The sequence below is a fragment of the Gorilla gorilla genome, chromosome 9 (genome assembly GCF_029281585.2).
Source record: "Gorilla gorilla gorilla isolate KB3781 chromosome 9, NHGRI_mGorGor1-v2.1_pri, whole genome shotgun sequence".
In the NCBI taxonomy this organism is placed as follows: Eukaryota; Metazoa; Chordata; class Mammalia; order Primates; family Hominidae; genus Gorilla; species Gorilla gorilla.
The window spans coordinates 119,180,542-119,203,978 of NC_073233.2; the positions used below are offsets into that span (position 1 = coordinate 119,180,542).

The window sequence follows — 23,437 nt, forward strand, 5'->3', positions numbered from 1 at the left end:
TAAAAGATACTGATTTTCCTGTCAGATGTTTCTTAGTTTTAAACTATGTGTATTCTGCAGTAAAAGACACTGGATAGGATATAATATAGATATGACCACATAAAACAAAACTCATTTTATAGCATGTGACTTGAAAGAGTGAAGTGTTTCATATACATATATTTATGGCTTATTATAGTGACTTGTAAAACCCCAGTTAAAAAAAAAGATACAATCTATAAATATGTTATTGTCCGTAAAATAGGATGAGATCAGGAAACTATGGCTTTGTACATAACAAAGTTATTTTTTGACTCTATCCTAAAGCCCAGAATGTCCTCAGATTAGTTCAATCCAAAAAAGTCCAAAAATTTTCTTTGATCAGTGATGGCCTTAATTAAACCAGACATTGTATCTCTGATGGAATAAACCTACAGTTATCAGCATGAATGAGTAAAATAGGCATTCTGTAATCAAATGGAAATTTTTTTTTTTTTTGAGACAGGGTCTCACTCTGTCACCCAGGCTGGAGTATAGTGGTGTAATCATGGCTCACTGCAGCCTCAATCTCCTGGGCTCAAGGAATCCTCCTACTTCTGCCTCTCAAGTAGCTGGGACCCAGGTGTATGCCACCATGCCCAGCTAGTGTTTTTATTTTTTACTTTTTTTTTAAAAGTTTTTGTAGAGACAATGTCTTACTATTTGCCCAGGCTGGTCTCGAATTATTGACCTCAATCTATCCATCCACCATGGCCTTCCAAAGTGTTAGGATTACAGGCGTGAGCCACCACACCCAACCAAATTCATACCCTTTAAAGAAAATACAGAAAATAGGACTAAGCTGTTGGCAAGAAACAGACCACAAAACACCAAGAAGCAAAAGGACTTTGGAGAAGGACATATTGCCATGTGTGAGCCGATGGCTTGACAAACAGCACCTCCTATTTGGTGGCTTACTAGTCAGAAAAGTGCAGCTCTTACTATGTGTCAATGAAGATATTGACATCTGAAGTATGAATCTGTCCACATTGGATTGGTGTGGGTTCCTTTGCTAATTGGGTTCCCAGCATAATTCCAGCATGCCTGTCTGCGGCCAAGCTCATCATACATGCCTGGTATACACTGAGACTTTGCAGATGCATGAGTGGAGGCCCCCAGGTTGTACCTGCACCCTTCTTCTTAGCTTCCTACCACCTGTCTTTCTGCACTTCATTCTCACATCATTTCCACCCTCTGGTCCCTCCTGATCCAATGCCATTTCTCTCCACCTTCTAGAGGCCAAGGCCTTCATTTTCCCTCTAGTTGCCCAAAGACCCTCAACACAATCTCCATCACATCGTCTGTGACTGTCCCATACTCTACCTCAGCAAGGTAGAAGCCCAGAAATTCCAATAAGGGGATTAATTCACACTTACAAGCAAATAATTGATATTCCTTTTTTTTCCAGGCCTTCAAGGTATTTTCTGGTTAAGCAAACACACTTCTAGTTTATGGAGTGCCACCAGAAATGCTTGGGTAGTGAGCTTTCCTTCACTTCATCCTTTTGGCTCCCTCCAGGCAGAGCATTCTTCAGGGAGTAGATCAAGAGTGAACACGTGGGGCTCTCTGCTCCTGGGCAGCACTGCCAGGCCCCCTGCCCCACTTCCTCCCCCTCCACCAGCTCCTTTGGCCAGCCTGAACTTTGCTTTGCTTAGTGCTTGCTCTTCAGTGAAAAGTGGCAACGTTCACAGTGCAAGAAAGGAGCTGTTCTTTCCTAAATCCAGCATGACTTGCAACCTCAGTCTTGGTTCCCAATATGGCTGGTAGAACCATCTGTCATTCAGCAGTTACTCATACCTGAAGAGCAGGCCTGTGCATCAGAAAGAAGAGATCTGGCCCTCTCTGCAGATATAGAGGTCTTCACAAGGGTCTCAGGGTCATTTTCCTAGATTGGTGTTGTAAAGTTTGAAATGATTTGTCCTCTACTGCTTACCATTTTACTGGGTATCAATAACACAGTAGTGGCTGTGTAAATCATAAATATGTGTCCACGTAACTTTAACTTTCATGTCATTATGACTCTGAATTTTTGTTTGTTTGTTTTTTGTTTTTTTAATTATTATTATACTTTAAGTTCTAGGGTACATGTGCACAACGTGCAGGTTTGTTACATATGTATACATGCGCCATGTTGGTGTGCTGCACCCATTAACTCGTCATTTACATTAGGTATATCTCCTAATGCTATCCCTCCCCCTCCTACCCCATGACAGGCCCCGGTGTGTTATGTCCCCCTTCCTGTGTCCAAGTGTTCGCATTGTTCAATTCCCACCTATGAGTGAGAACATGCGGTGTTTGGTTTTTTGTCCTTGCAATAGTTTGCTGAGAAAGATGGTGTCCAGCTTCATCCACGTCCCTATAAAGGACATGAACTCATCCTTTTTTATGGCTGCATAGTATTCCATGGTGCATATGTGCCACATTTTCTTAATCCAGTCTATCGTTGTTGGACATTTGGGTTGGTTCCAAGTCTTTGCTATTGTGAGTAGTGCCACAATAAACATACTTGTGCATGTGTCTTTATAGCAGCATGATTTATAATCCTTTGGGTGTATACCCAGTAATGGGATGGCTGGGTCAAATGGTATTTCTAGTTCTAGATCCTTGAGGAATCGCCACACTGTCTTCTACAATGGTTGAACCAGTTTACAGTCCCACCAATAGTGTAAAAGTGTTCCTATTTCTCCACATCCTCTCCAGCACCTGTTGTTTCCTGAATTTTAATGATCGGCATTCTAACTGGTGTGAGATGGTATCCCATTGTGGTTTTGATTTGCATTTCTCTGATGGCCAGTGATGATGAGCATTTTTTCATGTGTCTGTTGGCTGCATAAATGTCTCCTTTTGAGAGGTGACACTGAGTATTATGCATGTTCACGCGTTCCTTCATCTCCTAACAACTTGAAGATGCACTGGCTCTCAGACAAAGAGAGCTCAACAACCAGACCTTGGAACAGAGGTAAATACAGGGAGCACGACAATGTTTACATTCTTCTTAAAGCATCCAATCCCTTTCATAGCATTTGACTAAATTAACTTATAAAAAAGAGACACACTCAGGCCCACATATGCCTGCTAGTGTCCACTTCAGTTATCTAGTCTAAAAGGGGTTTGGGGAGTAGGGCTGGTGCTAATAATTCCAAATAATAAGTGATCTTCAAGAATTCTGTTTAGTTTGGGCCGGGCGCAGTGGCTCATGCTTGTAATCCTAGCACTTTGGGAGGCTGAGGAGGGTGGATCACAAGGTCAGGAGATCGAGACCATCCTGGCTAACATGGTGAAACCCCGTCTCTACTAAAAAATACAAAAAATTAGCTGGGCATGGTGGCAGGCGCCTGTAGTCCCAGCTACTCGGGAGGCTGAGGCAGAAGAATTGCTTGAACCTGGGAGGCGGAGGTTGCAGTGACCGAGATCGCGCCACTGCACTCCAGCCTAGCGACAGAGCGAAACTCTGTCTCAAAAAAAAAAAAAAAGAATTCTGTTTAGTTTGACAATGTGTCTCTGTTTTACATATATTTTAATTTGATTCTGTTTTATTGTTCAGGGAATACTTTGTTAAAAGGTGAAATCAAACTACAAAATTATGACAGGAAAATTAATTCTATTTCCTTATCCAATCCCATTTTTCTTTCAAGTACTCTCTGTTTTCTTTCCTTTCTTTTTTTTTTTTTTTTTTTTTTGAGACAGTCACCCAGGCTGGAGGGTGGAGGGCAGTGACACAATCTCGGCTCACTGCAACCTCCGCCTCCCAGGTCCAAGCAATTCTCCTTCTTCAGCCACCTGAATAGCTGGGATTACAGGCATGGACGACCACACCCAGCTAATTTTTGTATTTTTAGTAGAGATGGGGTTTCGCCACGTTGGCCAGGCTGGTCTGGAACTCCTGGCCTCAAGTGATCCACCTATGTTGGCCTCCCAAAGTGCTGGGATTACAGGCGTGAGCCACCGCGCCCAGCCAATTTTCTACAACACGTGGGGACTAATCGCACCTTTTCATAACAATGTACCATGCCAACATACAAAAATAGGTGCATTCTTCTCTCCCTCATCTTCCTTAAACCTGCTATTCACTGACTTACAACTTTCCCGAGAAAGTCAGAGAAAATTAAAGAGCTCCGTTTCAACACTCCATCTCTTTCAGGTCTTGTAAGGACACAGGATATATTTAAGACTTAAAGTAATCAGAGATGGTATGTCAAGTTCAAGCCACTAAAGAAAGCTGACTAGATGATAATGCCAAAAAGAAATTGAGCACAATTTGCCCATGCAAAAGCTGCAATATAGACAATCATTCCATGAAACACATGCAGTATGTAGTTGAAGGCATTTTCATTCCTCTTACAATATTACACAAACCCCCAAAAAAGGAGAGAAGAAAACTACATCTTTACCTCATTTATTTAATAAATGATTTCAAATGATCATTATGACTTGCTATAGCTCAGTTAATAATACAATTTCATGGTACTATTGGGTAGGAGGAGAAGACAGAAGCACTCTAAAAGAAATTGCATAAAGGGAAAATAATTACTAATGCCAATAGTAAAACATACATTGACATACATACATACATATATACATATGTACACACATATATAAAAGTATTATAGTATCTTTGTGATCAGTTTTTCGATATTTAATGTAAATATCTAAATAGTGTAGTCACAAGGAATAAAACATCAGTTATATTTAAAGTACCAAAATAATGATTGATGTCTAAGGTTTAAGTCACATTACATTATAGTGATTCTACCAACCACACACCAAAATTATACTCTTTACTTAAGGCTCCATCATTGGGTTCTGTCTACAGTATCCTGTCTATGCAAAACAATATTACACTGTTCATCTCACACACCATAGACTCTAGAGATTTTAAGTGCAAAATCACACACTCTAGACAAAGTGGTTCTCCAGCTAAAGAGACTCATGGGGAGGACTCATGAATGGCTCACCTCTGTGTCCCAGCACCTGGCTCAAGGCCCAGAATATTGTAGATGCTCAGTAAATTTTTGTTAGATTGAAGTAAAATTATAAGATAAAGATGAGTAACTTTTTAGCCCTTGGTCCTATGGGTGACAGCTCTCTGAAACCAGTATCTGAGAGGATTCTCACCATGTTTAGTATCTAACATCAGCCATACTCTCTCCAAATTCAGACAGTTGGTGGATATTGGGCTTTAGTGGTAATATATTTAAGATGACTGGTTTAGTCTTTTTAGATACCTTTATGAAATAAAATTACTGAACCTTTGAAATAGCACAGAAAAATGTTGATATATTCATTTAGTATGCACATGTACTATGATCTGTTGCTAAGAAATCTTATAAATAAAAGTTATTTAATGTTTGATCGTTATCTCTGGTGTGACTAAAACAAGTATGATAAATAAATCGGGAACAAGAATCCTCAAAGGTCAAGCTAAATAAACATTAAAATATTCTATAGTTATTTGCAAATGATGACATTATATTATATTTGATTTTTGATATGGAAGTATGCTCTGACCAGGTGTGGCAGTTCACGACGCCTGTAATCCCAGCACTTTGGGAGGCCGAAGCGGGAGGACTGCTCAAGCCCAGGAGGTCAAGGCTGCAGTGAACCATCATTGCACCACTGCACTCCAGCCTGGGAGACAGAATGAGACCCTGTCTCAAAAAAGAAAAAAAAAGTATCCTCTAATTATAATCTCTGATAAATAACATACGCGCATTTGTAATATGCAATGTCATTGTTAGTACAATTAAAAAAAAGAACAGTAAAAAATGTTAGAAGTTCCAAGAGGAATGAAATGTGGACCAAACATACAGTATCTAGGAATTAGCTCTTTTGGATTAGGAAAATTGGTAGATATACCTGCTAAACTTCCCCCTAAGAAAATATCTTAACAGGAATAAGCATGGGCAAGGACTTCATGTCTAAAACACCAAAAGCAATGGCAACAAAAGCCAAAATTGACAAATGGGATCTAATTAAACTAAACAGCTTCTGCACAGCAAAAGAAACTACCATCAGAGTGAACAGGCAACCTACAGAATGGGAGAACATTTTTGCAATCTACTCATCTGACAAAGGGATAATATCCAGAATCTACAAAGAACTCAAACAAATTTACAAGAAAAAAAACAAAACAACCCCATCAACAAGTGGGCAAAGGATATGAACAGACACTTCTCAAAAGAAGACATTTATGCAGCCAACAGACACATGAAAAAATGCTCATCATCACTGGCCGTCAGAGAAATGCAAATCAAAACCACAACAAGATACCATCTCACACCAGTTAGAATGCCGATCATTAAAAAGTCAGGAAACAACAGGTGCTGGAGAGGATGTGGAGAAATAGGAACACTTTTACACTGTTAGTGGGACTGTAAACTAGTTCAACCATTGTGGAAGACAGTGTGGCGATTCCTCAGGGATCTAGAACTAGAAATACCATTTGACCCAGCCATCCCATTACTGGGTATATACCCAAGGATTATAAATCATGCTGCTATAAAGACACATGCACATATATGTTTATTGAGGCACTATTCACAATAGCAAAGACTTGGAACCAACCCAAATGTCCAACAATGATAGACTGGATTAAGAAAATGTGGCACATATACACCATGGAATACTATGCAGCCATAAAAAGGATGAGTTCATGTCCTTTGCAGGGACATGGATGAAGCTGGACACCATCTTTCTCAGCAAACTATTGCAAGGACAAAAAACCAAACACCGCATGTTCTCACTCATAGGTGGGAATTGAACAATGAGAACACTTGGACACAGAGTGGGGAACATCACACACCGGGACCTGTCATGGGGTGGGGGGAGGGGGGAGGGATAGCATTAGGAGATATACCTAATGTAAATGACGAGTTAATGGGTGCAGCACACCAACATGGTGCATGTATACATATGTAACAAACCTGCACATTGTGCACATGTACCCAAGAACTTAAAGCATAATAATAAAAAAAGAAAATATCTTAACAGGAATAATCCAAAAGTTTTAATGGTTTTAATAAGTTAATTTAGTCATAAATGAGAGATCACTCAACTGTTTTATTTCTTAAGCTTGGTAATACAGTCATAGATTTTCATCATGGTATTCTTTATATGTTTTTGTATGCCTCAAATGTTGCACAATAAAAACGTTTTAAGTAATAGAAGAGGAACTCTTCAAGCAGTGTACGGTGGTGTTTTTCTTAGTTAAAGGATGAATTATCAAATGCTTGCTCCCCATGGAAGCCTCTTAAGGAAAAGTTAAAACTTTGAATATGTCTTATGGGAAGAGACTGACGTAGCACAAATCGTTAAAAAACCTTCACCTAATTGTCTTCCTGGTCATTTTCATATGGACCAAATGTTCACTCTAGGGCCCAAAAAACATTTGTTTCCTGCATGTATTCAATCTTCTGGAACTTGATATTTCCCACAAGGTTTGGTAACAGTGTCCCAAAGTCAAGGTGACAAAAGAACTTTGCATTAATAAAGACAATTTTGAGCTGTAGTCAAATTTGGAGGGAATAAACTACCCCTTTTCCTTATACTGAAAGTCTTTTAATATGCCTGTGCCTAAGTTGAATAAAATCTCCTACGTGGGGGGGAGAAAACAATGCTCTGCAGTGTCATTTGCATACAAGACTGCCAAAATTTTTCAGTCAAAATATTCAGTTTAAAACTTTAAAAAGAAATCTATTCCATTTCCATCACTTTGGGTACGGACTGGGTATAAGAAGGTTAAGGTCAAATACAGGATTTCTGAGGTCAATGGCAAGGATAGCCAGAGATCTGAAAAACAGTGATATATGAAGAACTAGAGAAACTGGATGAGGAGTCTCAAAAGGAGAAGGCTTGGGGTGAAGATGGGATGGGCATAACTTCTTTAGAGTTAGTACTGGACCTGGTCACAGTAGCTAATCAGTATATGATTATTGAATGAATGAATGAACCAATTAATGAACTAAACAAACTCACAATAGAAAAGCAGTAGTACAGAAGTAGGAGAAGAGAGTAATTGATAGCAGAAATCAAGGTTTACTTATTTTTGTACTCCTGGTACTTGATACCATGCCTAGTGCATAGTTGGTGCCCAATTAATACATGATTGGATTATAGCATAATCACTGATCACTACATTTAAAGCAGTCCAATAGTGGAACAGGCTGCCTCACAAATAGTGAGCTCTCGTTTCCTCTACACAGATTCTACTATGGGCCAGGATCTCAGCCAAGCAGTGGAGCCAGAGGCTGGACAGACACAAGCAGAGATTTTGGAAAAAGACTGAGTCCCTCTCAGCACTTCAAAGATCCCTTCCAACACCCAAACATCAAAAGCCATGTTATATTGCCAAGCAAGGGTGCCTATGAACGCCTGTTGAAACCCCACAACAATTTTTTCAGCCATTTATTAAAACCCCAAAGAGACTATCAGGACTTCAGGGCAAACATCCTAGAGGTAGCAATGCCCCCAGCAAGAAGAAAAGAGTTCTCAGTCTGAGAGGCACAAACTGTAATCAGCGTAATTAACAGCTCACCCTCACCTCTAGCCAGGCATTTCTTCAAGGTTCTAGTGTTTCCAGTCCTTACAGAACATTCTCAAGTCAGCAGGCTACACTGTCTTAGTGTCCTTGTACAAACTGATGGTAAAACAGATAGCACCCCAAAATATTTCCACATGCACAAACAACCTTGAAACGTGTGTTTGCATATCTTACAAGCAGGTATTTTTCCAGTGCCACTCACAGCCTATTAGTGGGTCATTAAATTAGTGACTCCCAACCAACATATATTTCCCATAAATAGAATGAAATGGAAAAGGTGGACTAGAATAGAAAATACCAGAGTGCCTGACATACGTAGGTATATGTTGTTTCATGAAAAGTTTGTTTTAGAAATATAAATGTTGTTATAGATACATGTGAACATGTAAAACGGATTTCTTATTGTAGGTTAAAGTCCAAAAAGTTTAAAAGCTTCTTGTAGAAAAGATCAGGAAGACAACATCAGTAGTTAAGAGCAAAGGCCGGGCATGATGGCTCATGCCTATAATCCCAGTACTTTGGGAGGCCGAGGCAGGCAGATCACAAGGTCAAGAGATCGAGACCATCCTGGCCAACACGGCGAAACCTCCTCTCTACTAAAAATACAAAAATTAGCTGGGCGTGGTGGTGCATGCCTGTAGTCCCAGCTACTCAGGAGGCTAAGGCAGGGGAATCACTTGAACCCAGGAGGCAGAGGTTGCAGTGAGCTGAGATCATGCCACTGCACTCCAGCCTGGTGACAGAGTAAGATTCCATCTCAAAAAAAAAAAAGGCAGGGCTTTGGAGTTAGGCCTATCAAAGTCTGAATCCTAATTCTGCTACTGATATACTCAATGATCTTGGTATGCCACTTATTCCTCTGAGCCTGTTTCCTCACCTGTGGAATGTGAATGCTATACAATATAGCACCTGATGTCCAGTAAACAATAATGAGTCTCCTATGAAGTCTTCTCTGAGTCTCCTATGAAGAACAGCCAATGCTGTGGGTACCTGGGGTCTCAGGGTTGCTCTGGGCCTGATCATCCACTCAGATCTGTAAGGAGGATTTGCAGGATCCATTTAGAAAGATTCTCCCTTACTTCCACAAGCATAGCCTTTTGCTCTTAAATACCTATGCTGGGGTTTTGTAATTATAGAAACAACAGGAACCAAAACTCATTAATGTCGGGCTACAAACCAGAGGGAAGCTTCTTTCTCAAAACAGGGCTCAGGCCTAGACAAATCTAGTTTTCTGAAATCGCTAGCCAGCAACAGCACTGAGATGGCCATCCCAGAAACAAGGCCAACACAGAAGCACCCACAAAGGCTGCTGGAGGTTGGGACAAAGAGATCCTTGCTGTCCTTACAGACCCCCTGAATTCCAAGGAGCTCCCCTCTCACCCAGCCTGGCCTGCCTTCTCCACAGGGTAGCTGATCGTCAGCATCATCTTCAATGGTGTTGCCAAGAGCACTCAATACTCCTGCCATCCCTGTCCATCTCCACGTGAAAGGAGAGGTTAGGAAGGAGATGAAGCCTGAAAGCATTGGGAGGACACCCCAGCACAGGGGAACACAGAGACACGTGAATCCAGGGAGAAAACCAGTAGTGCAGATAAGAAATGGAAGAAAGCAATGACAGGAAGAGAGACAAAGAAACACTGAAAGAAATAAACAAAAATGCAACAAAGAAGGTTTTTAAAAGCAAATCAAAAAATAAGAGTATAACAAAAAGGAGGAGAGCAGCGAAGAAAAGAAGTAATGGAAGACGCTATGAGGACAAGAGACCATCCCTAGATTCCAAGCTGCTTGGTTCACTGTTCCTTCAGAGGGGGCAAGGCCTAGGCACAGCGGGGAAGAAGGTATGCAGGGAGGGGAGGTGCTATCTCCACTCCCATTGTCCTTCCCCTCCTCAGGTCTGGTCCATCAGGGAAACCTAGGACACAGGCTCAGGGGCATTTGTAGAAAGAAGCTCCAGAAGCTGTCAGATTTCAATACATCCATCCTGCCCTCCACTTCCAGGTGCCACCTCAGGTGTTCCCAGGCCTGCTCCTCTCCCCCAGAGATGTGGCTTCAGCTGCCAAGCAATTCCTATCAGTGTTGTCATTCTCAGTTGCCCTTTCCCTAAGATCTGTGTGTTTCCGTCTGTATTTGACACATTTGGGGGCACCCCAATCTTTTTCTTGAGGCCTCTGGGGCTAAACTACACTTTTTGCATTTCTGAGAACTCAGAGAATAAAGAGCAGAGGCCTAAAACCATGGCCTGGTCTTGAATCCTGGAAATATCTTGGTTATTTGCAAAAGGAACTTCACCATGCCTCTCTCTTCTCTTGCTGTCCCCTTCTGTGGAGGGGGTGGGTGGCTATGAGAGGACTTGGCCTGGCACTCTCTCCCTCTGTGGACCATTCCTGTCTCCTCACCTTCCAAATCACATGGAAGAGGCACAGTAAGTACTCACAGAAGATGACCCAGTAGAATCCCAAGTTATTAGTGAGGGGCTTGGGCCTGGACCAAGGGGGAAGCCTGATCCCAAGTCCCTCCCCCTTCTCACCCCAATGGGAGAAGGCTTGAACCTAAGTCCACATCCTTTCAGTTAAAATGAGCAGGAGCCAAACTTGTCATTGTTTCCTAACATGTGCTCCTACAGCAAAAAGGCAGGGGTGGCTCTAGAGGGCGAAAAAGCAAAGAGGGCACTTCGCAGTGCAGTGGTGAAACCCAGAGTCAGAAAGTCTCCAGAGGATGAGGCTCCTGGCATCCCCAGCTCTGTGGGGAGGAGCAAAGGGTCTTAATGGGCAGTCATTCTGAGCAGAAACCCCAGTGTCGGGCCCAGGAAGAGCGGGATGAAAGGGGGAGGGAAGCCCGCTGGTAGCCAGGCGGAGCCAGAAAAATAGGAGGTGCAGAGCGAAGGCCTCTGCTAGGCCGCTGGCCTGCCACCTGGGCTCAGAGCGACTTCTTGCTGTGCCACACCCACTAGCTGCCATGTTCATTCCTCAAAACCTGAGATTTCCCCTCAAAACACAGATGGGGGATGCGGGAATGGTCTGGCCAGCCAGTCTGGCTCCGGTGTTCATGGCCAGGGCAGCCTAAGTCACTCATGGCTTCTTAGCTGCCCTGAAGGCTGAAATACAGAGCATCTTTGAGGACATCTGCTCTATCTGTGGGAAGGAGGACAAAATGCTCAAAATATAACAAAAGCAAGGGCCAGGACCCAAAGGGGTCTCACTCCCTGTTTCTCTGGACTCTCTGTGGGGTGCCTGTGTGCAGGATTTCTGCAGAAGATAGTCCATTTTGTTAAGCCTTTGAATATTCAAATTGAAAGTATCGCGCAATCATTGATTGTCAAATCATGGGTTTCTAGAGGTTTTAAATACTTGGCATGAGGGGGAAAAAACTCAAACCTATACCCGAAGGTATAAAACATTAATTCTGTTTGTCTCCTGTTCCAGGGACCTGGGTGCAGCCGGATGCTTTGTGAAACTTTAAAAATGTTGCATCTCTGCTTCTCTCCCTGCCCCAGGAGCCCTCCCAGGCGCTGAGTCCCTGCAGCTGCAGCATCCAGCCACCGACCCAGCTCCTGCTGACCACGATGTCGGGTAACTCGGCTGCTTCTCCTAGGGTCGGGTCAGGCGGGCCAGGGGCATTTCAATCCGGGTGTGTTTCCACGGCTTTTCCTGCATAGAACAGAGAGGCACAAAGTCAAGGCATGCGAGTAAGGGCCGGGGATCCGGAGAGGACGCGGGCCACGCTGTGGCCGCTCCCACTCAGCGCCTGTCCCGGAGGGCAGAGGCCCAGAGGCCGAGTTGGCCGCTCCGGACGTCCGCGTACCCCAGGCCCCCGCCCGCCCTCCCACGTATCCACTGTTGTGTCCTGGGACACGCGGCGCGGACCCTGCGCGCCCAGAAGCTGCGACGGGGGGAGCTAGAGGCTCACAGTGAGCCTGGGACGGGGGCAGAGCGCACCGACTGCACTGAGCCGAGCTGTGGCGGTCCCTGCGCGGACCCCGAGGGGCGCCCGCTGCCCGCGGAGTCCGGAGCCGATCGAGGAACGGGGTGGTGGGGCTGCGGTAGGCTGGAGCGCGGAGAGGGCGCGGCGCCTGGGCCCTGCGGGCGGGGCACGGGATTCCCTGGGTCCGGGCTAGGAAGAGCGCAATCTTCTTTCCTGGGGAGACCCTAACTCCTGGAACCCGGCTTGAGGGGGATCCCTGCTGTCCAGCTGCGGTCCCCGCAGTGACCAGGCGAGGCGCTGGCATCCTGGCACTATCGCCAGGCGCCCAGGCTGAACGCGCGGTCACCCTCGGCCGCCGCACCCAGCGCGCTTCCCCGCGCGATTCCTGGACGCTCACTGCAGGGTAGTGGTCAGGGCCGGAGCCGCCCCGGACTCCTGCGGCCACCTCCACCTTGAAAGCTCGCCCGGCTCGGCTTGGCCTAACAGCCAGTCCCCAACCTACTCACTGCGGCTCTTCGGGGCCCGGGGCTGAGGCTGCCCCTGCTCCCAGCGCTCAGGGGTCCCTCCCAGCGAAACCCTCTTGCGCGCGCCCGCCACCTCCCGCGAGCCGGGGCAGTCCGACCGGGCCCCGCCAGCCCCGGGGCGGCCCCTACCGAAGGGCGGCCTCCCGGCGGAGTGCAGGGTCATCGGGAGCCCCGGACGGCTTTCCCCAGCTCGCGCTGCGCGGACTCGCCCCGGAGCCTCAGTGCGCCTCGGAGAAACGCCTGCCCCAGAAAGGGAGGGGGTGGGGAGAGAGGGAAAGAAGGGGAGAGTAGGAGCGGGGGCGAAGGAGGGAGGAGGGCAAGATGGAGCGCGGAAAAGGCGGAGAAAAGGGGCGAGGGAGAGCGGGCAGAAGGCAAAGACAGAAGGGAGCGAGGGAGGGAGTTCCTCGGGCCTGGCCCCTTTACTAGGGTCAGTCTGGCAGGTCCCTCGCCGGCCCAGGACTGGGCTGGCCAAACCTCACCGCTTGCTCCCGGGCTGGCTTCCAGACCAAGGGCACGCAGAGGTCGGAGCCTGCCCAGAAGCCACACCTGGCCAGGTGGAGAAGGAAGGGACTCGGGACTTCCATGCTAGTGGGAACATCACAGTGGGGTGGGCTACGTCAGCCGCCATAATCAGAGAAAGCCCCCTGCCCCAGGCCTGGCCCCTCCCCAGGTCCATAATACCCTCTCTCGGCTGTCTGGGTCTGAAAGCCAAGGTTCCCCCGACCTAATCAGAGTGGTGGGCTCCACTGCACTGGTCTCCATATTCCAGAGCAGAAAAACCCGTTTGCTATTGGCCTAGGACTGTGGCCCAGCCAGGGGTGGATGGCCCCACAAATTTCCACGGATTCTTTTCCTACTGGGGCCCTGAAACCTGCTCAGCCACTCTTCATTCTTTCAAGTTTGAAATGTTTGGGTTTTTACCATCCTTTGACATTTTTTGTGTGTGTTCTCCGAACTTAGAAACTTGGCTTTGGGTGCCATAGCCTATAAAAGGGGCCCCCACTCTGCACCCTGGCACCCAGACCTTGGACTCGACCACTGACTCAGTTGCCTTTCTCCAGAAAAACCGAAGGTGTATCAAGGTGTCCGAGTGAAGATCACAGTGAAGGAGCTGCTGCAGCAAAGACGGGCACACCAGGCGGCCTCCGGGGGAACCGTAAGCATAAGCCCTTCCCTCATTCCCCAGCCCATGCCAGGCCTCTTTCAACCCTGTGTCTGCAAGGTGTGGAGGCCACTCAAGGCCCCACGCACTCACCATTCCCAGACCTGGCCTTCCTCTGCTGTTCCTATGACTTCTGTACCCAGCTGCATCCCAATCGGGAAGCTACAGAGGACAGCTGGGGCATGTTGTGGGGCTCAGGATTTGGGGGAGCCCATCCATCCCCCATGGGTGAAAGTAAAGTATAAAAAGTGCGTTGGTCCTCTGCAGGGGGAGGAGCGGCCAGCAGGTGAGTAGACATCGTTTTGTTAGGAAGACAGTGTATGTATGTACAGCCCTTGCAGACCCATAGAAAATCTCTCCCAGAAATTCACCTCATTTTAGGGGCCCCTTCCAGGATAGCATCTGTGTGTGGAACATCCTCCCTTCCCTCCTCATTCTTCTGGAACTCACCCTCTGAGATCATTTATCTGTAAATCATCAGTTACCTAAAGTATCTAGCAGAAAAGGGCCCTGTCTCTGCAGAAGAGACAGCTGCAGTACAGGACCACTTCCCTAAAATGAATCAACACCTTAAGCAGTTTCAGGTTATTACAAAATTGAACTGAGCAGTCATAAGGGTATACCCTGACACTTTATACACCTTCCTACGGTAAGTACTGCCAAAGGCACTCAGGGCAGCAACAGAACCAAATAAACTAGGTGGGGTTATTGCCCAAGAGAGGGCAGCTCATCCCTAAAAAGCCTCAATCATACAATTGCTTGGGGGTTGGTTTGGGTGTGAACATAGGATCTGACAGCTGGGGCTCATATTGCCTCTGTTAGGATTGGTCCTTCTCCAGCCCATTGGCATCTGCCCCCCAACAGTTTTTGTGCCTGATGCTGTTCATGTGCAATGTGTGACTTAATGAAATAGGCCTTTGACAGCGGGACTTCTTGAAATGGGAGGGGGCAAATGATGTACGGGAGGTAAACACAGGTTCCAGAACCAGATGGACTGGGCTCAGGTCTCAGTTCCTCCATGGTGTGTATCCTCAAGCAAATCACCCAATTTCTCTTGCCTCTGTTTATTCGTCTTCAAATTGGGGATGATAGGATTTTGTGAGGGTTAATCGAGTTATTGCATACAAAGCCGTTAGAAGAATGCTTTCCACATAGTGAGTGCTTGATAAATGTTAGTTGTCATTATTTGAGAAATAATAGTATTATTTGGGGAAAGCAACTAATATTCCAACCAAGGATTGAAAGCCAGCTATTTGGTAATGTTTGTTCACACCCTTTGCTCAGAGTTTAGAGTTCAGATGTGAGCCAGCTGCAATTTGGCATGTACAGCACATGCAGCTGGAAAAGTAAGGACCTCCATGTGCAGAATTTCAGGTAACACATTAACACTCCCTTACATTTCTAGAGGACTTCACAGTGGTTCTTCTTTTAAAGCACTTTTGCACAGCCACTATTTCATTTAGTTTTTATAACAACCAGCAGAGGTAAGTAGATCAGAGATCTGTACCTCGATTACAGGCAAAATTCAAAACCTTGAAGTTGCTCATGGCAACGCTAAAAGTAGGACTAAGGTCTTTTTCTTAGTGTAATATAAAAACCCTTCCGTTGGCTCTTTATGCTCTAAATTCATCATTCTGCAGATCTGACGATACTAAGCAGGAGTCTGATAGCCTCAACCCCTTCAGTTCAGAGATGGTTATATAATTAACAAAACCAGGTACAAGGGAACTGGAAAATGCTTCTGGAGAAAAACATCATCAAGACTTTCATAATAAAATGTAACGTTTCCTTAAGGAGCTTTGGTACTTGCTACAGTTCTGCTCAGCTGCACCTGGAGAGCACTATGTGAGTGCGGCACTTCTGTTGCTGCTGGGCCCTTACAGATGGGTCTGGCCACTGTTCCCTTCTTAGCTCGCTACAGGAGCTAATGTGAGGGTAAGACACTTCACTTGTGTATCTGACCAGTTTCTGTTCCCCGGAGTAGTTTGACTTATTTAAATTTTTCTGAATTCCCTCCTGAGAAATAAAGCAGGACTTCTGAACCAGTGTCTTATAGGAACAGGCAGAGTAAAGCCTGCTCTACTTTGCTTCCCAGAAGACTGCATCAGTCTATGCCCTCGCAAGCAAGCAGGTGTAACACGCATATAATTTAATTACAAGAGCCAGACGTAAAATCCCTCACTGGAAGCCATCAGATGGATCTGGGATTCTAAAGAAGCTGTGAGAGCGTACTTAGTAGGCAAGGGTAGCAGACACCAGGGGATGATGTTGCCTGCTTCTTAGTGTAGACCTTTCTGGTATAACAGAGATGATCCCCAGTTTGTTCATTTGTTGAAGGATGCCTCTGGGAAACTTTAAGCCAAGGAGAGGGTTAATTATATCAAATACTACAAAGTGGCAAGAAATCTATCTTAATTTGTTATAAAGTCGGAGTAGTATCCACAATTTGAAATTTTAAGAAGGCAATCACGAATGGAAGTTATAGGTTGAGACAGACATTCAGTAAAGAATTCAAATATTCTTCAAGCAGTGCCAGAAGAAACTGTGTGTATGCCGGATTGGAACACTCGATTTTAAAAAACTTATTTCAGCCAGATCAATTTGCGAACATGCGCATGCACGCACACACACAGACACACACACACTTGCCTTTGGGGTAAAAGGAAACTTGAGTTAGTCGTTATCAAAAGATATCATTTACCTTTCTTTTTTAAAATCATTAATTTTTTAAACAGCCTTGATGTGTTTTTATAAATTGTAGACTGTGAATTTTTGTGCTGTTTGAAATCTAAGAGAGAGTTGCCTTTCTTTGTATTCTTGGAGCAAAGTAGAAAGTGAACCCATGACTAGAAAGATAATATCAAGTAGGATATTGTAAACACACCTCAGGGAGATAACATGGGGTGGAGGCAGACAAACAGGCCAATCCGGGGGAGGAATGGAGTTAAGGAAAGCTCTACAATGAGGCAGATTTTTTAATACCCACTCCTTCCAAGTCCTTCAGCTCAAGCTGCAGCCAAATATTTGCATAAAGAGCTGGTAAAGGATTCCAGCTTCCTGGTTCATGACATTACAGCATGGATCGTTTTCAAAATTAATACTGCCTCCTGTTTCAGCAGTGGCTGCCTGCACAGCTCTCCCTGTGGCTCAGAGTATGGGAGTGAGTATGCCCTGTAACCCAAAAGAGGTGTGGTGAGCTCGGCTTCCCAGCACAGAATCACAGAGCAATACAGGTACCTTTAAACTTTAAAGCCACCACCTGAAATTAAAAAAAAAAAAAAAAAATCCTAAATTACTCAGTATAATTATTAATTCAACTGAAAAATGCAGGCTGCTTTACTTTGAATAGTTAAAAAGAGCAGTCTCATAAACTTTTAAGTATTTAAATACAGTAGTTTAAATAAAAGCAACTTTTATAGATAGTAGTACAAAACATACAAAGTACTGGAATAATTCCCGACCATTAACTAGAATGAAAGTAGGTTCCAACTCACCAACCACAGCTTTAAGAAAATATTTTCTATTTTAATATTTCATGTATACTAAGAACATGTGAATATTTTTAGCTACTCAGAATTAACAAAATTAAGAATTGTGTTCTTTGGGGAAACGACTCCCTAAGGCTAAGTAGCCAGATGGCATATGAAATTTTTGAGAAAAATAATTGACTAAGCCATAGATAGTTGAGATTAAATAAATGTTAGTCCTTAATAATTTTAAATCGAATAGTTTAATAGGAAGCCTTTTGCTGCATTTTCTCAAACTGTTACATTTTTGCCACATAAAATTATTTACATTAATTTTTTACTCAAAATTAATCACTTTTAAAATTTAAGTAGAAGAATCTGATATTAGGAAAAAAACTCCCCAAGCAAGCAAACATAAATATTGGATCTAGATAAAACATAATATTGGTTGTATTTAAGAAGTCTGTTTTATGATTTGATTTCAGGTTTTCATTATTCCAATGCAATTTTCCAGATTGAGTCTTAAAAGGATTATAAACCTCAAAAGGCATTTTAAATTCTACACGGACTTAATACACCTACCGCAATTCTATGCATCTGTCTTTCAAATTCTATAAAATATTTGTTGACACTTTCCCTTTCACTTGTTTTTTACAATATATTTTGTACAAAAATTTGTCAAACATTGAAAAAAAAAAAAGAAAGCAACTTTTTCTGAGAAGGAAGAATCTGGCTTACCTTATAGCAGAAAGAAACATAGTCCTCATCAAAATGTCTTAGCTTTCCCTTCAGAGCTTTTCTTTCAGCCTGCTTCACGGTGATATTCTTGCTTTGACAGCAGTCCAGAGGCAGCAGTGTCCACCTTTCAGACCCAGTTGCACCATCTTCTGCAGGTCAGTACAGCCAGCATTAACAGTTCCCTCAAACACTCTTTCAAAAGTCCATCTCGAAAGTCTTTCAGTCTTGATTCGGGGGTTAAGATAGGCACCACCATTTAATTGGAATCCAACCAATCAGAAGGTGAAAAAGGCATAGTCACTCCACATGCAAGCCCAGCAAGAAAACAAGTGTAAATGTTGTCTTCATTTCTGAACTCTCTACTCTCTGCTATATTGTCCCAAGAGTTTGTTCTTCACATTTATTCCAGTTCCTCATCGCCAAGTGACTAAACTGAACTACAAAATCAGAATTGTTCTCAGGAACTTATCTTTTTTTAGTGCACTGTTAGATGGAATACAGAACATCCCAAGACACTCAAATAATGCCTTTGCTCTGTTCCTTTACTTTCCAGCCGACAGGGGCTTCCCTCCCCTTCTCTCTTCCCAGAAAGCAGTTCAAACAAGTGTAGGTTTTCTCAGCCCAATAAGAATAACTCGATTACATAAACACTCCTACCTCTGCTACTCAACAGCTAAGAGTTTAAGGAGGTCGTATATAAGGAAACCTCTGCCTATGGCCGCTCCCCACTAAATGTGTCACCGTAGCTTCACCTTAAAGGAACTTGAGACCTCAAGAAGAACCCAGTGTCCTTTAGTCCCTTTGATGAGCATACTCTAATCCTCTCTTCTTCCAGCATTTACAGATAATTATCACAAATTGGGCCTATTAATAATAAAATGGAAAAGGAGTAATGTTTGCTGATTGTTTGATGTTTAACAACTTACTTTGATCACATCATGATGTTAACATGTTCACTGAGAAAACGTTTTTGCTTTTTGTACTTCCGAGCCAATAGTGCTAATTGGTACTCTGTGTTCCTGGTTTCCATGATTATCATTTGCATTCTCATTTAAATCACTTCTCAAAATTCTCTCCTCCAAACTTAAGTTACTGAGTAAGAGTGAAAAGTTCAAAAAAGCAATCACCATAAGTCAAGAGAATTATTTCCCATAGCATCAGAAGTTTTCTCAAAGCCTCAACAACTTTGTCAGTTACTTCTGAGAGGTTTACGTGAACTGCTGGCAGGGGCTGGATGTCCATGGTTTTACAGCCCAAGAAAGGGGAAGCTTGAGCCATTATTTGACTGTGACACTTGGACACAAATTGGGTCACCATCCTTTTATTTTTGCCCTAACCAGTTTTACAGCCAGTTTCCACATTATTAACCACGTTCATTTCCCTGGAGCTTGAATTAGCTAGGACAACTAAAGAGTCAAAATTGCATTCCCGTTTACTTTTCTGGATTTGTTAAGCCCCTTTTCCCCCTAGACATAGTAAATATTCAGAGTATAGATCTCCATTCAAATCTGTGTTTTGCAATTTTTATGCAAAAACCTGCCTTTTTCCTTTCTCCTCTAGGACTATATTTTGAGCCTGAACCAATTCCTTCCACACCCAATTATTTTCAACGGGGAGAATTTTCCAGTTGTGTTTCATGTGAAGAAAACTCAAGCTGCCTCGACCAGATCTTTGATTCCTACCTTCAGACAGAGATGCACCCGGAGCCTTTGCTCAATTCCACACAAAGTGCTCCACACCATTTCCCAGACAGCTTCCAGGCCACCCCTTTCTGCTTTAACCAGAGCCTGGTAATTTTTCTCAGTTCTTTATATACCTGATTGTGTCTAACTATGGGGTAATAGTGCTTTGTGAGTTTGCACCATCCCGTGGGAAATCATACAAAAACTATCAGCAAGGAAATCATCCAAGGAAACAAGCAGAGAAGAATTTAAAAGTCAATGTATAGAAGTAGCCACACACTGCAGGGCATAAACCTTTGGATACACATGTAATTTAGATTTCCCAAGATTTAGATTTTTCGGCCACCAAGTAAGTTGGTGGGTAGCAATAAAAAGAGGTTCCTGGCAATATTCATTTAATGTTTATTAAACTGTAAAGTCAAGAGACCTACTAATTGTAAGTCAGTGGTTTAAACAATGGCTCTTGGATTTTTTTATGGAATTTTGAGTTCTTGGAAATGGAATTAAGGCTGTGTATATATGGTAACAAACTTCATTTCATTAGGGGGAGGTTTTGCTTTGTTTTGTCATTGAACTGGCTCTACTAACTGATAGTTTTAGTCTGCTATAAGCACAATGACTCATTTGGGTCTGAGATGGTTAGTAAAAATGAAGCCGTAATCTTTGAAAAAAATTAAATTGGTTGTTCTCGGTGGATCTCAAATGTTTGAAAATGTGTTATCCTTCAAAATGAAGTAAGGTTTCTATTAGTGGAAACTAGTTATTTCAGTTGTCTTTTAGAGACTCACAGGTTTGTTTTGTAAACCTTAAATTGTAAGGTTTTCTTTTTTAAGGAATGTAAATACTTTTTGCCTTTGGATTGTCAAAAGTCTGTGTGGGCATCATACTAAATTTTAGAGGGGATAGGAAATTAACTCTGCAGAATATGCACATTGTCACTGGGAAAATATGGGGCCCCAGTGACCCAGTTCCTTCCCAGCCTCCAAGTTAGGTTTTCTCAGTAACAATTGTAGACTTAAGAGAAAACAGACAGTAGCTCTCACTCCAGGGAACAAGACGTTAGTGGCGAGACAGGTAGTGACTCATCTTGGCATATGCCAGGGATACTCCAAGATCCTTGAGGAGCCAAGTTATGCCTTTGCATGATTACCTGATTCTTCATGGTGAGGGTGTGGAGAAACATCCAGGGTGCCACCTACAGCTTAGATTGTGGCATACAGCAGGATTTGATATGCAGGCGACTTGAAGCACAATGGGATTTTGTGGTTTCAAAACAAGCACCCTCTAAAGTAGGATTATAACAAAGGAAGCCAGTGAAGCAAGGCAATTTATTGTTTGGAAAGAAATAGGTAATTATAGATTGTGGTGTCATGAAATCATGTAGTCAGCAAATAAAATTACTTCTGCAGACTTGGGTTGGGTGTTGTTTCGTTTGATTTGGTTTTTTACCCCTCATTTTCTCACTCTGCATTGGTAAACCCGCACTGTTCAGTTCTTTGATCCTGTCTAAGTTATTAAGCTCTTTGTTTCTTGGTTGTCATTTCTCTAGATCCCAGGATCACCTTCAAATTCCTCCATTCTCTCTGGCTCCTTAGACTACAGTTACTCACCAGTGCAGCTGCCTTCATATGCTCCAGAGAATTACAATTCCCCTGCTTCTCTGGACACCAGAACCTGTGGCTACCCCCCAGAAGACCATTCCTACCATCACTTGTCCTCACACGCCCAGTACAGCTGCTTCTCCTCGGCCACCACCTCCATCTGCTACTGCGCATCGTGTGAGGCAGAGGACTTGGATGCTCTCCAGGAGGCAGAGTACTTCTACCCGAGCACAGACTGTGTGGACTTTGCCCCCTCAGCAGCCGCCACCAGTGATTTCTATAAGAGGGAAACAAACTGTGACATCTGCTATAGTTAATAGAAATTACAGTAATTCAGAACATGGCATGGGTATATCTATTTTTCTACCACGTCTAGATGACACTGCAAAATACGCAACTTGGTAACACAATATCCCAAGCACAGTTTACATGTCACTATTTCCAATTTTCTGATGCTAAGCATTCATATGAAGTCCTCAGACCCGGTCACAGTGCCACTCCTACTTTGTATGCTCGTAGTTTAAATTTTTGTAGGAAACTTTCCATTGTTTTACTTTTTGTATAACGAACAAATGCTCTCTCCTTTTTTACTAATAAATAATTTTGTATTACTAGCTGTTGGATTTTTTTTAATTTCCAGTAGTCATTTTTAATTGATTTGACATTATCCATTAATTCTGGAAATTGCTAATTACTCTCAAGTGGTTTAATCTTATGGATTCATGAATTTAAAATTATTTTTATTTGGGCCAGGCAAAGTGGCTCACACCTGTAATCCCAACACTTTCGGAGGCCAAAGTGGGAGGGTCACCTGAGATCAGGAGTTCGAGACCAGCCTAGCAACATGGAGAAATCCTGTCTCTACTAAAAATACAAAAAAAAAATAGCCAGGCGTGGTGGTGCATTCCTGTAATCCCAGCTACTCAGGAGGCTGAAACAGGAGAATCACTTGAAGCCAGGAGGCCGAGGTTGCAGTGAGCTGAGATCGCACCACTTCACTCCAGACTGGGCGACAAAGCAAGACTCCTTTTATATATATATATATATATTCATTTAAAATGCAGTGAGATACCTTGGCTTCCATGGGATGGAGGGTAGGCACAGCTAGGATGTTGGAAAAGGGAAACCCTGCCTCACCTCCAGATGAGGGGGTACATCTTAGAGCAACATCACGAAAATGCATTTATGAACCATTAGTTTCTCTTATCTAACATTAGTCAACGAAGTGTTAGGACGACCAAAAAGCTCATGTTGCCTATAGCTATGTTAGCCTGTAGATCATTCTTTTTCCTTTCCAAAGCATTGCTTTGGAAACTTTCTGAGCAAATAGTTGATCTTTTCCTTGAGAGCTGCCATACAGTTAATGCAGCCCAAAGTTTAGAAGTCATTATTTTCTATTTCTGAATTTTTGGCTTTAGGTTCTTAAATATACATCACTCATGTTTACACGTTGATTTGTAATATTGACTATGTTGTTTACACTTGAATTTTAGAGTTTGCTTCCTCTGATTAATCTATTTGAAGAAGCCCAGCTGTCTTTCAAGGTAAAGAGGAGTTATTTAATCTACCTATGTGGGACTAGACTGTTGAATCTTGTTTGCTAAAGGCATTAAGGCACAGGACTTAATCTCTGAAGTGAAGTCTGAAGAGCCTTTGCCACATCTCAAGTGCCAGTACAATGGCAGCAATACTGGTACCTTCAGCATTGGCCACAGGTACCATTTTCTGAGCACGTCCTATGTGCCAGAATTATGTAAGAGTATTCTCACTCATTATCTAATTTAA

The 23,437-nt window shown here is 43.4% G+C and overlaps 1 protein-coding gene and 1 long non-coding RNA gene across 6 annotated transcripts; one reads left to right on the plus strand and one right to left on the minus strand.

Annotated features, from left to right (window-relative positions):
* Positions 1 to 6,173: 6,173 nt before the first annotated feature.
* LOC115936294 (uncharacterized) lies at positions 6,174 to 13,556 on the minus strand. Its single transcript, XR_010129193.1, has 3 exons — positions 13,132 to 13,556; positions 11,984 to 12,204; positions 6,174 to 9,590 (listed from the first exon to the last, which is right to left on the minus strand). It is a non-coding gene; the product is annotated as an uncharacterized lncRNA (long non-coding RNA).
* On the plus strand, positions 12,083 to 22,266 carry POU2AF3 (POU class 2 homeobox associating factor 3). Of its 5 annotated transcripts, none has more exons than XM_055355486.2 (5): positions 12,083 to 12,126; positions 14,064 to 14,158; positions 18,470 to 18,524; positions 19,930 to 20,159; positions 21,601 to 22,266. In XM_055355486.2, exons 1-5 carry the CDS (start codon positions 12,120 to 12,122, stop codon positions 21,967 to 21,969), a joined length of 756 nt encoding a protein of 251 aa, XP_055211461.1. In that variant the 5' UTR covers positions 12,083 to 12,119; the 3' UTR covers positions 21,970 to 22,266. The 5 variants fall into 5 exon arrangements, with proteins under 5 accessions (XP_055211461.1, XP_055211462.1, XP_030872304.1 ...); XM_055355487.2 differs by having other exon boundaries at positions 12,105 to 12,126; positions 18,473 to 18,524; XM_031016444.3 differs by lacking the exon at positions 12,083 to 12,126 and adding an exon at positions 12,467 to 12,596 and having other exon boundaries at positions 18,473 to 18,524.
* Positions 22,267 to 23,437: the final 1,171 nt, after the last annotated feature.

What these genes read in the sequence shown, in the direction of transcription:
- POU2AF3 (XM_055355486.2), top strand. An exon ending in AGGCGGCCTCCGGGGGAACC is followed by an intron (nt 14,159 to 18,469) that starts GTAAGCATAAGC and finishes TTGCTTTGACAG; the next exon opens with CAGTCCAGAGGCAGCAGTGT. An exon ending in AGTTGCACCATCTTCTGCAG is followed by an intron (nt 18,525 to 19,929) that starts GTCAGTACAGCC and finishes TTTCTCCTCTAG; the next exon opens with GACTATATTTTGAGCCTGAA.